The sequence below is a fragment of the Protopterus annectens genome, chromosome 14.part0, assembly GCF_019279795.1.
Source record: "Protopterus annectens isolate FY-2018-M chromosome 14.part0, PAN1.0, whole genome shotgun sequence".
In the NCBI taxonomy this organism is placed as follows: domain Eukaryota; kingdom Metazoa; phylum Chordata; order Ceratodontiformes; family Protopteridae; genus Protopterus; species Protopterus annectens.
In genome coordinates, this window is record NC_056748.1 from 64,188,167 (window position 1) to 64,203,257 (window position 15,091).

The 15,091-nt window shown below is 43.4% G+C and overlaps 1 protein-coding gene across 1 annotated transcript in view; it reads right to left on the reverse strand.

Moving 5' to 3' along the window:
- Nucleotides 1–15,091, reverse strand: part of DDX21 (DExD-box helicase 21) — an 835,772-nt gene that overhangs the window by 109,618 nt on the left and 711,063 nt on the right. Inside the window, exon 15 of the mRNA XM_044055776.1 lies at nt 9,799–9,843. Within this exon, the coding sequence (XP_043911711.1) occupies nt 9,799–9,843 (45 nt within the window). The remainder of the gene's footprint in view (nt 1–9,798; nt 9,844–15,091) is intronic.

A 15,091-nucleotide genomic window follows, 5' to 3' on the forward strand; every position in this document is an offset into this window, starting at 1 on the left:
GAATACCATACATCTGCATTCATCAGAATCTTGGCATCGGAAGAAGTGGATGCTTAACAGCTTTGCACCACAGACACTGGTCTGATGTTAACTAGTAAGAATTGGGCCATAGTCATGGCAGCCTCCTGAGGAAACATGACTTGTGCCTAAAAGGTATCACACCAGGGGGATGCAAAGGACCTCACCTGAGTTGGTGAGCTCAAGACCAGGAGGGAAGTCTAACGTAAAAATGACTTCACCTTCTTACATAGCTTTCTCTGTAAGTGCATTTATTTTTGTTTCTTTGGCACAACAACCTAGGAATAGATGGATATCACAGTGTAAGAAGGGAGAGAGGTACCCAACTCAGAAGTACTGACTGAGGGATTTGGCCCTACACAACCCTGTTGTTAAATCTAGCACAAAAACAAAAGTTTGGTATGTGCTGAGGCCTTAAGCAGAACATACAATAAGAATGGAAAATCTAAAGATCAGCTCCCACACAACAGGCCATTCATTTTTTTTTAAACATTCAACATCTGACAGCTAAATAAAATTAGGAAATACAGTTCCTAAATGCTCTACCCCATGCAAGAGTCCCCGCAAATTATCAATGGTATTATACCAGTTATTCTCATTAGGGGAAATATATATATATAGTTACTGACAATGGGATGGACAAGGTCAATCTATAAACAAACGGGACAGGTTATTTTGAGCACAAAAAGGGAAACTGGCTAGGCTTAAAACTGCCCATATCCTAGCTATCCTAGTACTCACCTATGAGCCTATGAAATAAAGTTCTTCAATGGAGTATTTACCTAAATCTTCTGGTAATTCAAGCCAACCGATGGAATGACAATCCTCCTACATGTAGTTTTGTGCATCACACTGACACAGCAAGAAAGAAATGAAGATGGTGTAAGCCAATGTCCCTTTATACCACAGACGTCCTGACACTGTCTGGGGGACAGACTCTGGTATTTAGGCTGACTGCAGGCTTCTGCATGGCAGGAAGTCCCAAGACGTAGTACTTCAACACTGACTACGATGAACATCAAAAGTGGCCTTGGCCAGAAAGGCGCACATAGTATCACCACTGGTTTCTTCTTCATTACTTTCTGAATTACCCTGAGTAAAGGTACGAAACGTGAAGCAGAAACACCCAGTTCATGGAGGCATCCACTCCCCAAGCCTGTCTGATGCACTGCAGCAGAATTTGTGCAACTGCCTGTCGATGAAGAGAATTAATGAGGTCTGTCTCCATACTCCCCACCTGTAAATAAGGTTCAGAACGGGGCTCCTGTCTAGTACCCATTCATGACAGTCTACTGACGTCCTGCTTAACTTATCTGTCGAGGCATTCTGATGAGATGGGACGTAAGTAATTGGACTGCAGGACTACTTTCCAAGCCTGCATGACCAGCCTGCAGTGAGGATAAGAATGAGTGCTCAGTGTTTATGTATTACATGACTGTGGTACTGTCAGTAATCAAGTGTAGAACTCCTGGCGTCCACATCTGCTTGAAGCTTTGAGGGTCAGGATTACTGCTATCATTTCCTTCAGGTTTATATACTTCCTTTTTCCCTTGGAACTCCAAGTGCCTGAGATTTATAGTGGGGCCTACCAAGCTATATGGAAGGGGATGTCCAAAAGGAATCCCTCGACTACTGTGGACTTGAACAGCCCACCATTTCATGGAAGACAGAAATGGGACAGTAGTCTACAACTACTGTTTATGCTGTTGTCACGTGTTCCTCACAAACTATTGCAACTCTGAAGGCCAAGGTTGCTGATGTGTACACTTTCATCCCAACACTGTCAGTGACCCTTCTTAACTGGTAAGTAGGAAGTGTGTTTTGCCCTGGAATCAGTCTAGTGCTAGCAGCAAAGTCCTCTGATTCTACAGCTGGATCTGCCATTAGGTTCTGTAAATAAACATTGTAAATTCCCAAGTAATGAGTAATAACCCAATTATATTGGCTTGCATCCTTTTTTATCTGACAGAGCCACTGTGGTACAGCGGTAGCATTGTTGCCTCACAGCAAGAGGTTCTCCTGTTTGATTCTCGGCTGGAATGCCTTCTGTGTGGAGTCTGCATGTCCTCCCTGCAGTCGAAATGGCCTCCGAAAGACATGCGTGAATGGGTGCGCCTTCGCTGAAGGTTGGGCATCGGGCTGCCAACTCAGCACCATAAAAATCGACTGCCAATCATTAGCGGCCCAGAGTTCCGCTGTGGCGACCCCTAACCGGGAAAAGCCGAAAAGACAAATAGTAAGCCTCAGGCTCAGCCTGAAAATGGTCTACTTGGATCAGTCCTCTAACCTGGTCAACAAATGCATGCATGACAGACAGATAACAAAATAAAATAAATAAATTATCATTCGATTCCTGGAGCTATAAAAATGGCTGGCCTCTCAGAAAGGGGTGGAAGTACAGCTCTAAGGATGCAGCGTCAAAAGCATCTTACAGGTCTTCCAAAAATGGAGGGACAGCCAGAGGTTTAAGAGTGCCCATCCCAAAAAGGTCTGGGAAGACCATGAGGCACTGAAGGTGGGATGACCTCCATCTCCACAGGTGTCCGCAGTACTACAATAACTCAAGGGGCAGCAAAGGTACCTTCACCAACCAGACTAAAACCTAAGTATGCCAGATGCTCTCAATTCTAAATGGGAATTCCCAGGGGGATAGGCTGCTCAGCTATGGAAGACTGCCATCCTGGACTCCACCCGCAGCAAAGATCCCTTTTGTGATGACTGCAAAACCAAGCCTTTCAAAGAACACTAGTGTGCTTATCAGTTTGTGAATTTATTTCTCACTGATACATTTAAAAACGAGTGCAACAGTGACTGCAGATAAGAGACTAGGCCTAAGAACCACAAAACGAATCCCAGTCCTCTCAGCTGAAATGAAGACCAATAACCAAAAACAAACAACTGACTTGATACTCGCCAACTATTTCTTAAATTTAGTTAGTGAGAACTGGGTTAGTTGTTTCTGTTTGATTAACAGCCTAGGTCTACACAACAGTTTGATAATGCAAAATAAACCATTTTTACATAAAACAGATTAAAAATGACTTAAAGGCAAGTGACATGAAAAATAAAGACCTTATCTTGAACATGACCCAATAACACGACCTGTAACACTTTCAACAAAGTAATCTACGGCAATCTAGCCTATCACAGAATGGATGCGTGGCAGGAAATAACTGAAGAGAAAGGAGAAAGCAAGCTTTGGGGGGGGGGGTGGTGGTGGAGAAAGTACAGTTGCGTACACTTACCAAAAATGTAGATGCTAAGAGTGTATTCACTGTTGCAGTCATAACATTTGGGTTATCTGCTTGCATCAACCCTCAGTCGGCCTGATTAACAAAGTCTTTGGTCATGCGTCGGTTGCTGTCCCATCTTCCATGACGTCAGGTAGCCAGGGGTATAAAGCATGCAGCCAATGCCATTACATCAGTTTTTCTTGCCCCAGATGTCAGGTGCCACCATAATGGGAAGCAATTATATATATAAGGTTACACCTACAACAAAAAAGCAAATACACCAAAAAGCTTTTAACATAGGAAGCAGGAATAGAGGTACAGCCAATAGAAGTCAGGGGGTTGGAGGGAGGGCAACTAGGACTGCAACAGTGAATACACTCGAACATCTACATTTATGGTAAGTGTACACAACTGTACTATGTTCTTTGTGTTTCATTGTTGCAGTCATCACATTTGGGTAGATTCCCAAAGCTAAGAATGGGAGGAGGAAATTAGACAACATTAGGGCTAGCTATAAGGCCCTGAAAGACTGCAGTGGCAAAGCCAGCTCTGAATTGGCAAATGGCAACACTTGGTGAAAGAATGTACAGAACTCCAGGTAGCAGCTTCTAGGATGTCCCTGGTAGGGACACCTCTGAGAAAGGCTGTAGAGGTAGATGCAGCTCTGGTAGAATGTGGTCTTATCCCCTGTGGGGGAGGCTTCCCATGGTGCTTATAGCAGAAATGAATGCAATGGCCTATCCATTTAGAAATGGTTTGCTTTGAAATGGCCTTCCCCTCTGCCCCTGCAGCAAATGCAACCAGCAGTTGTTCAGATTTCCTGAGAGGTTTAGTCCTGTCCAAATAAAATCCAAGTTGTCTGTGCACAGCTAAGGAGTGCAGAATTCTCTCCCCTTTGTTCTGTGGATTAAAAAAGAATGTTGGAAAATGAATGGACTGATTAGGGGCCACACTGAATACCACCTTGGGCATGAAGGAGGGGCTGGTCCTGAGGGACACCCTATCCGCATGAAAAATTATGAAAGGCTCCACTGCCATGAGGGCCTGTAATTTGGACACCGTTCTAGCTGAAGTGATGGCTAAAAGGAAGGCTATTTTCCAAGAAAGGAATTTCAACTCTGCATTTGCAGCTGGCTCAAAAGGAGATAGAGTGAGTTTTTCCAATAAAAGTTAAGGTCCCAGGCTGGAGTAGAGGCTCTCCTGGGTGGTCTTAAGTTTTTGGCCCCTCTGAGAAACTGCTTCAACAGTGGATGAGAGAAGAGGGGTGGTTTGAGCTGAAATGGCTGAGGCATGAATTTTGATGGAGGAAAAAGTAAGGCCCTTGTGCAGCACCTCAGTTAAGTATTGAAGAATCTGAAACACAGGAAAGGATCAATCTTTTGCAGGCTAGTGTCTACTGAATCTTGGTGGCTGCACTTGTAAGAAGTCTTTAACAGTTTGCATAGACTTAGCTTTGTCTTCCATTTTCTTTAAAACCTGTTCTGCCTTAATACCAAACAGAGAAACATGCTGTAAAGGTGCATCTAGCAATTTAGCTTTAAAATAATCAGGCACATTTAACCAGGCATGCCTCCTCATCACTGATCCAGTAACTGTGGCCCTGCAAAAGGCCTCTAAGGAATCAAAACCACATTGCAAAGTATGCTTTCCAACTTGTTCAGCTGCATGCAATAATTCCTGCAATTCTTTATTTTCTGCACATTCTGAAATCAACATCATTTTCTGTTTCAGCAATCCCATAACATGCTGTTGGTACTTAACCACATGAAATTGACAGTTTAAGGCCCTGATTGCCAAGGTTGCAGATGCATAAACCATTTTTCCCCATCTGTCCAGTGCCCTTGAATCTCTGTCAGAGGGGGTAGGATTTTTTGCTGTTGAGGCCTTAACTCCCACTGGACCCTGTGAAATAGTTTCAGGATCAGCAGCAGGGTTTCTAAATAAAAATTTATGTGAGTCAGGGACCCTGTAATATCTGTCAGGCTTACTGGGGGTCGGAGATAAGGAGTCAAGGGATAAGCTTGACTCCGAAAACACATCATCCACAATGTCTAAAACAGGGGGAATGGCTAAAGGCCTGTGCTGAGGGAAAAGGAAATCCCTGATCCTCTTTTTTGATTCTGAGAAGTCTCGACTCTCCCAGTGAAAATGCTCCTTCAAAGTATGCAAGGTTTCTCCAAATTAATAATCCTCAGGAGGAGATGCAGATGGAATAGACTCCTCAACATCAGAATCCTCATAGGGAGGCATAGACAATTCCTGATCAGAAGAGGAATCAGAAGAAATAGAAACCTGATCTGAAGATTCATAATCAGTGTCTTGCCTAAGCCTTTTATCAGGAGGGGGATGGGTACCCCTGATCAAGGTAACAAGGTCTTCAGCGATTTTGATCATCTGTTTTTTAGGCATAGAGGCCTTTGCACGTGGCTCAAGCTTCAGTTATTTAGTTTTAGAAGTTGCTTTAGTCTTTGGTTTTGCAGCTTTCGTCGGTTTGATATACAAATGTTGAGGTCTGAATACACCCTCAGAAGCCGGTGTCTGCTCAGCGGCTCCGGACCCATCCGAGGGAGATACATCCGTCGGTCCAATACCTTGAGTATCTTGCGGCATGCCGGACTCCACATGGGTGTCGGTAGAGGCCTGCGACTCGAAGGTATCAGGGGCTGCGAAAGCGCCTCACTGAGTACCGGCGAACTGGCGACTGGCTTAGGAGAAGCTTCGCCATCGGTTTTGGATCTCTACTGCCGTTCTCTATTCTTTTCTTTGCGTTTTTTATTTACTCCGGTAGTCAGATTACTATCTGACGACATTTCTGGGTAGTTAAATCTGTTTCCAAAATACTTTGATGCAAAAATATACTGACGCTTAATAGTGCGTTGGTTAAATCTAGCACAAAACTGACAGCGAGGAACGTTGTGATCAGGGCCTAGGCAAGGAATACAGTATAAATGGAAATCCTTATGAGGTATTTGCTTTCCACAAGTAATACAATTATTAACTTTTTCTGACATTGGTAAAAAGCAAGAAAAAAGTTTCCTCAATGGGGTACTTATCTTTAGTGAAGACTTCGGTTCTAAAACTCAAACTCGAATATTTCAGTAGTTGGCCGACCGGCACTTGCGAAATGCTTCTACTTCGGGCGCCGCGCGGCAATAAAGACTAAAGAAAATGGCGTCGGCTGCATGTTTTATACCCCTGACGACCTGACGTCATGGAAGAGGAGACAGCAACTGACGCAGGACCCAAGACTTTGGAATTCAGGACGACTGAGGGCAACCTGCCAGCAGATTACCCTAAAATAATGACTGCAACAGTGAAACACGAAGAACATCTGAAAGTGTATGTTTCCTGCTTTGAAGCGTAGGTATCTTCTGCAAGATTCCCTTATTAGGATGTGCAGGTAAGCTTCCTTTGAATCCAGTGTTGCCAACCAGGCATATCTGCCTAGCATAGGAAGCAGTTGGTGAAGAGTTAGCATCTTGAATTTTGGAATCACCAAAAATGTGTTTAGGATAGAGAGGTCCAGTACATGATGTCAGAAGTTGTCTTTTCTGGGTACCAGGAAAAGTCTTGAGTAGAAACCTTGTGCCCGTTCCTCTTCTGGAACAGGCTGAATAGCTATGATGCTTCAGAGAGCGAGAATTTGCTTTTGAGCCTCCGCCCACTGATTTGGGGGGGCGGGGTAAGGAGCGACAGTGGAATCTGTATCCATGGGAAACTATATTTAAAACCCATTTGTCCTGGGTAATGAGTTCTCAATTATTTGCCTGCAATCTTTCCCCCTAAGGGAACAGTCAGTTGTGCAGGGCTTGGAAGATTTAAAGTTAAGTCATTGAGACAGTTTACCAAAGGGGGGGGGGTCTTACCCAGTCCCTGCTTTGGAAGCGGGAGCCCCCCACTGCCTAGCCTTGTGAGTACCTTGGGACTGAAGCCTGGGTGTTCTGCTGGTTCTGGGTTTGGACTGAGAAGGCCTGGAAGAGGCAGGAAAGGACCAACTTTTAGAGGGCCAATGCCTACTAAATCTGGAAGGCTGTACTTGCAGGAAATATTTAACAGTTTGCATAGATTTAGCTTTTTCCTCCATCTTTTTAAGTACTACTTCTGCTTTGTTGCCAAACAGGTGGTCTTGGTTTAAGGGAGCATCCAGCAATTTAGCTTTAACATGATCTGGCAAAGATTGCTCATTAAGCCAAGCATGCTTCTAAGTACAGACCCAGTGAAAGCAGCCCTGCAAGATGCCTCTAGTGAATCAAAACCACATTGCAAAGTATGTTTTCCAACTTGTTCAGCAGAATGCATTAAATCCTGTAAATCTTTATTTTCAGCACAGTCAGGAATCAACATCAATTTCTGTTTAAGCAATCCAATAATATGCTGCTGATACTTTAACATATGAAACTGGCAGTTTAAGACCCTAATGGCCAAGATTGCAGAAGTGTATACCTTCTTACCACATCTATCCGGCGCCCTGGAATCTCCATCAGAGGGGGTAGGATTATTGGCTGTAGTAGCCTTAATGCTTTTGGGTCTCTGTGAAATGGTCTCGGGAGCTGCAGTAGGATTTTTAAAAAGGAACCTGTGAGAGTCAGGAACCCTGTAATATCTATCTGGTTTTCTGGGAGAGTAGGGGCCAAGCTAGACTGTGAAAAGGCATCATCAACAATGTCCAGTACAGGGGGGATAGCTAAAGGCCTGTGCTGGGGCAGGAGTAAGAAATCCCTAAGCCTCTTTTTAGAGTCAGAGTAATCCTGGCTTTCCGAGCAAAAATGCTCCCCAAGAGTATGCAAAGTTTCACTAAAAGAGAAATCCTCTGGAGAGGAAGCAGAGGGAACAGAGTGCTCTGCATCAGAATCCTCATACATAGACAAGGGTAAATCCTGATCTTCACAGGAAACAGAAATTTCAGAATCCTGATCAGAAGAATTATAAGCAAACTCAGTCCTAGGTCTCTTAGAGGGGGAAGGTTGACTTCCCCTGACTGAAGTAATAAGGTCTTCAGCCATTCTTATAATTTGTTTTTTAGGCATAGAGGCCTGACCATGTGGTCTGGGCATTGGTTTTCTAGGCATGGATAGAGCTTTAGGCCTTGGAGAAGAAGATGGCATTGGTTTAATAAGCAAGTCAGTAGGCCTGAGTACACCCTCAGAAGCCGGTGCCTACACAGCAGCTCCGGACCCATCCAAAGTAGAGACATCTGCAGGTTCCACAGTTGAAGCATCTCGTGGCATACCGGACTCCGAATGGGTCTCAGTAGAGGCCTGCGAATCTGAAATTGCAGGCATCAGGGGCTGCGAAAGGGCCTCACTGAGTACCGGCGAACTGGAAACTAGCTTAGCAGAAGCATCGTTGGCAGCTTTGGACCTATGCGATCTGTCTCTGTCTTTGCATTTTTTCCAGAGTGTCTGTAGTCGGGTGGCTTACCAAAGCCATATCTGGATAATTGAACCAAGTACCAAAAAATGTAGAAGCGTAAATATACAGATGACGAATAGTTCGTTGTTTAAATAAGGCACAAAACCGACAGCAAGGTACGTCGTGGTCAGGGCCTAGGCAAGGAATGCAGTACGAATGAAAATCTTTATGAGGTATTTGCTTTCCACAAGAAATACAATTATTGACTTTTACTGACATTGGTTTAGAGCAAGAAAAAGTTTCCCCAGCGGGGTACTTAACTTAGTTGAAGACTTCGGTTCTGAAACTCGAAAACAAAAATTTCAGGAGTCGGCCAACCAGCACTTGCTAACTGCTTCTGCCACCGCACGGCAAGAAAGACTGATGTAATGGTGTCGGCTGCATGCTTTATACCCCTGGCTACCTGACATCACGGAAGATGAGACAACAACCGATGCAGGACCCAAGACATCTGAGGAAAGAAAAACTGATGCAATGGTGTCAAGCTGCATGCTTTATACCCTTGACTACCTGACGTCATGGAAGATGAGACAGCAACCGACGCAGGACCCAAGACTTTGTTAATCAGACCGACTTGAGGGCTACTGCAAGCAGATAACCCAAATGTGATGACTGCAACAGTGAAATACGAACATGTGGGTTAACAGACTGGAAAAAATTAAATGCCAACTGACAGTAACACTGCTTAAGTTCTACTGCTTCCTGCAGCTGTGGCTCTACATATCAGATTCAATGTTTTCCTCAGGAAAGAATATGACAATTTAAATAAGAGAATAGAAATCAGACATGAGAGTCCTAGCCATAAAAATAACAAATACAGCAATAGTGCAAACAAGCTGAGGTATGTGTGGACAACCAGGTACCTTTACAATACTAGTTAATGCAGTTAACCTGAAGCTGGGGAATGCACTCTCCTCCAGCTGCAGATCCTGATGATCAAGAACCGTTTAATGAAGCAATAATGCCTGGTGTTTTCATCCTCATAACACTGCCCAGAGCTCAGACATTTCCACCCATGAAATTAAAAGACAAATTAAACAAATGGAAAAAAATACAATGAATTCAGCTTAAACACTTTCCAACCTGCTAAAAGGGTACCAAAACAAGCCAAAGCAGTACTAATTATAAACACAACCTGGAATTCCTTGACTGAAGCAGCCGGTACATCAAAGCACACGCCCTGCAGAAAAACGAACAATCAAATAGTTAGTTACACATAAACCACATGGCCAACATGGACATGATAAAAATAAAGTATTTTTCAGTACATTTACAGCAGTACAGAATGACTCCTGCACACACACTAATTGCACAAACTATTCCTTACTTTTGGAGAACAGGGCATCCACTAATGTAAGGTTAGTGATACCAAGATTGGGTGCTTAACTCATTACATCTCAGTGACGCTTCCAGGTGCATCTGCAGTTACCTCCTACTGACGCCACTACGCATTAAATATTGCTTGTTCATATTTGCATCAATAATTCTAAAGCCATGCTATGTACAAGGTTTTAAAATATTTCATCTTAAAGCTTACACAATGGCAAACTCAACTGCATTAATATTCTACCTCTGTCTAGTGTAGGTAAAGAAATATTAACTGTTTTTATGAAATTTATTTACACATATACAATATTCACATTTTTCTACATATCTCAACAACCACGTAACACAGACAGAACTCCTTAGCCTCATATAAAAGCTCTCTGCTAGTCAATATGCTGCTGATAGTATGTTTGTACTTAAGTGGTTGTTGCGATACTGTAAGTTGTTTACAAAATATTACGAACGTAACAGTTACTGTGTTTACTGGGAGTTATAAAATATGGTTCAAGACAGAAAGTACAGTTGTGAACACTTACGATAAATGCAGATGTTCCAGTGTATTCACTGTTGCAGTCATTACATTTGGTTTATCTGCTTGCAGGTAGCCCTCAGTCGGCCTGATTATCAAAGTCTTGGGTCCTGCATCGGTTGCTGTCTCATCTTCCATGACGTGAGGTAGTCAGAGATATAAAACATGCAGCCGACACCATTACATCAGTGTTTCTTGCCCCAGATGTCAGGTGCCCCCATAATGGGAAGCAATTATATACAAGATTACACCACCAACAAAAAGCAAATACACCAGAAAGCTTTAAGCATAGTAAACAGGAACAGAGGTATAGTCAATACAAGTCAGGGGGCTGGAGGGAAGGTAACCAGGACTGCAACAGTGAATACACTTGAACATCAACATTTATGGTAAGTGTACACAACTGTACTATGGTCGTCGTGTTTCACTGTTGCAGTCATTACAATTGGGTAGATTCCCAAAGCTAAGGAAGGGAGGAGGAAATTAGATAGCATTAGGGACAGCTATAAGGCCCTGCAAGACTTCTGTGGCAAAACCAGCTCTGGGTTTTGAAACAAATTGGCGAGTGGTAATGCTTGGTGAAGGTGTGTACAGAACTCCAGGTAGCAGCCGTGGTGGAATGTAGTCTTATCCCCTGTGGGGTAGGATTTCCATGGTGCTTATAGCAGAAATGAATGCAGTGGCCTATCCACTTAGAAATGATTTGCTTTGAAATGGCCTTCCCCTCTGCCCCTGCAGCAAAAGCAACCAGCAGCTGCTCAGATTTCCTGAGAGCCTTAGTCCTAACCAAGTAAAATCTAAGTTGTCTGTGCACGTCCAAGGAGTGCAGTATTCGCTCCCCTTTCTTCTGTGGATTAGAAAAGAAGGTTGGCAAATGAATGGACTGATTAAGGGCCACACTGGACACCACCTTGGGCATAAAAGGAGGGACTGGCCCTGAGGGACACCCTGTCTGCATGAAAGATGATGAAAGGCTCCACTGCCATGAGGGCCTGTAATTCAGACACCCTTCTTGCTGAAGTGATGGCTACAAAGTACAGTTGTGTACACTTACCATAAATGTAGATGCCCGAGTGTATTCACTGTTGCAGTCATTACATTTGGGTAATCTGCTGGCAGCTTGCCCTCAGTCGGCCTGGAACATAGTACAGTTGTGTACACTTACCACAAATGTAGATGTTAGAGTGTATTCACTGTTGCAGTCCAGGTTACCCTCCTATCCCCCCGTCATTCTACAGTTTATCTTTCCTTCTCTATCTTCTACAACCTATGTGGTGCATTTGCTTGTAGATGAAAGTAAAGGTTATATTGATGCATGCATATATATATATATATATATATATATATATATATATATATATATATCTATATAAATATTTAGAATATTGCTACCTTTTTGAGGGCACCTATATATATATATATATATATATATATATATATATATATATATATATATATATATATATATATATATATATATTTAGAATATTGCTACCTTTCTGAGGGCACCTGACATCGGGGGCAAGAAAAACTAAAGAAAATGGCATCGGCTGCATGTTTTATACCCCTGACGACCTGACGTCATGGAAGAGAAGACAGCAGTCGACGCAGGACCCAAGACTTTGGAATTCAGGCCGACTGAGGGCAAGCTGCCAGCAGATTACCCAAATGTAATGACTGCAACAGTGAATACACTCGAACATCTACATTTATGGTAAGTGTACACAACTGTACTATGTTCTTCATGTTTCACTGTTGCAGTCATTACATTTGGGTAGAATCCCAAAGCTATGGTTGGGAGGCTGGAACTAAACAGCATTAGGTGAGGCTATAAGGCCCTGCAGCACTGCAGTGGCAAAGCCTGCCCTGGACTTAGAGTAGAGAGGCAAATGGTAATGCTTTGTAAAGGTGTGAACAGAACTCCAAGTAACAGCCTCTAGAATGTCTTTGGTTGGTACTCCTCTGAGAAAGGCTGCTGAAGTAGCTGCAGCCCTGGTGGAGTGAGACCTAATGCCCTTGGGCACAGGTTTGCCATGGTGTAAGTAGCAGAAACGGATGCAATGGCTTATCCACTTTGAAATTGTCTGCTTTGAAATAGCCTTTCCTTCTGATCCTGCAGCATATAACACTAGTAATTGCTCAGTTTTTCTTAGAGCTTTAGTCCTGCTCAAGTATAATCTTAGCTGTCTGTATACATCCAAGGAATGCAGAATTCTCTCCCCTTTGTTCTGCGGATTTGGATAAGAAGTTGGCAGATGAATTGTTTGGTTAAGAGCCACACTGGAAATGACCTTAGGCATAAAATTAAGATTTGTCCTCAGAGACACTCTATCTGGGAAAAATATGATAAAAGGCTCTATAGCCATGAGGGCCTGTAGCTCTGAAACTCTTCTTGCTGAAGTAATTCCTAGCAGCAGAGCTGCCTTCCATGATAAGAACTTTATATCAGCGGTAGCAGCTGGTTCAAATGGAGGCAGGGTGAGCTTTTCCAACACATAATTGAGGTCCCATGCAGGTAATGGTGATCTTCTAGGAGGCCTTAAAATTTTGGCTCCTCTAAGATACTGCTTTAGTAAAGGATGAGAAAAGATTGGTGGCTCTGTATTGTAATGAGCCGAAATGGCAGAGGCATGGAGTTTGATTGATGAGAAAGATAGACCTTTGTCAAGCATCTCAGTTAAGTATTGTAATATTTGAGGAATATGCGGTTCTACTCTATCAGCTCCTTGTGCTTGATTCCAAGCACAGAATCTCTTCCATTTGTCAGCATAAGATTTTCTAGTACTAGGCCTTCTGGCTTCCAAAATGACATCCATCACAGCTTTACTGAGAGATGTCGTCTGTTTGATTACAAGATTAGCCATGCTGCCAGGTTCAGAGTCTGTAGTTGGTTGTGCAGGATCTGATTGTTTTGCTGGGACAGTAGTTGTGGTTTTTGAGGCAAGGTCCAAGCTGGGTATTGAGACAAGTTCCTTAGGATTGGGTACCAGTACTGGCGGGGCCAGTCCGGAGCAATTAATATCATCTTTGGCTTCTCTCGTCTGACTTTTAGGAGGACCTTGGGTGGAAGAGGCAGAGGAGGAAAGGCATAAACTGACAGGTTTTTCCAACTAAAGGATAGGGCGTCCACTTTCCATGCTTGTCTCTGATAAGTCCTTGTACAGAATCTTTTCAGTTGATAATTCTGAGGAGAGGCAAATAGGTCTAATGTCCGGGCTCCCCCATTTCTCTGTTATCATGCTAAAGACTTGTGGATTTAGTTTCCACTCATGAGGATCCATAAGGTTTCTGCTTAAATCGTCTGCCAGAGTGTTTTGTTTTCCTGGCAGGAAATGAGCTTGAAGATGTATTTGGTAGGTCAAAGCTGTGTCCCACAGTGCCATGGCTAATCTGCAAAGGCAGTATGAGTGTGTGCCCCCTTGCTTGTTTATATACCACATGACTGTGGTGTTGTTCATCTTTATCAGTAGTTGTCCTGGATGAATTAAGTCCTTGAAGGCTGTTAGGGCACTTTGAACAGCTAGCATCTCTTTCTGGTCGATATGTAGATGCATTTGAATTGGTGGCCATATGCCCTGAATGCATCTTCCTGCCATGTGGGCCCCCCAGGCATAATTTGATGCATCTGTTAAGGTTTGGTTGGCAGGGGATAGAGTGAATGGCCGTCCCATGTTTTGGTGACAGGCCTTTGCCCACCATAGAAACTCCTACTGCAGGCATGGGATAAGAGGAATAGTTTCCAGACTGTGTGAATGTTGACTCCGTAAACTTTTTAGGTACCACTGAAGTTTCCTCATATGCAGTCTTGCATATGGAATTAGTAGGATGCAGGATGCCATGTAGCCCAGAGACTGCAGAATTGGTCTTGCAGAAGACTGGGTTTTTGTTGCCATCAGTTTGAAGTAAGTAGTCAGTTGTCTTTGTTTGTCTGGCATGAGGTAAGCCATCTGGGCAGTTGTATTCAAGCTTGCACCCAGGAATGTTATCTTTTGAGAGGGTACCAGTTGTAATTTCTTTTTGTGTATTGTGTACCCTAGGCATGTTAGAAGCCTTTTCACAAACGTCAGGTGTCGTAGAAGTGTGTGTCCTTGTTCTCTGCTTGAATGAGACAGTCGTCCAAGTAAGGATATATTTGAATACTTTGTTGTCTGCAAAATGCAATTACTGGTGCCAGGCACTTTGTGAAGACCCTGGGCGCAGTAGATAAGCCATAGGGCAGTGTAGAGAATTGGTAATGCATTAAGCCAGCCTTGAATCTGAGGTATCTTCTGCACGACTGTCTTATTGGGACATGCAGGTATGCCTCTTTTAGGTCTAAAGTCACCAGCCAAGCATTCTTGCCCAGCATGGGCAGAAGCTGTTGCAAGGTGAGCATTTTGAATTTTGGAATGTCCAGGTATGTGTTCAAAATCGATAAATCCAGTATTGGCCACCAGGCCTCGTCCTTTCTGGGTACCAAGAACAGTCTTGAGTAAAAACCTTGTCCTTTTTCCTGTTCTGGTACTGTCTGAATGGCCTCCATATCCATGAGGGACGTAACCTGTTTCTGTGCCTCTGACCATTGTTTTTTGGC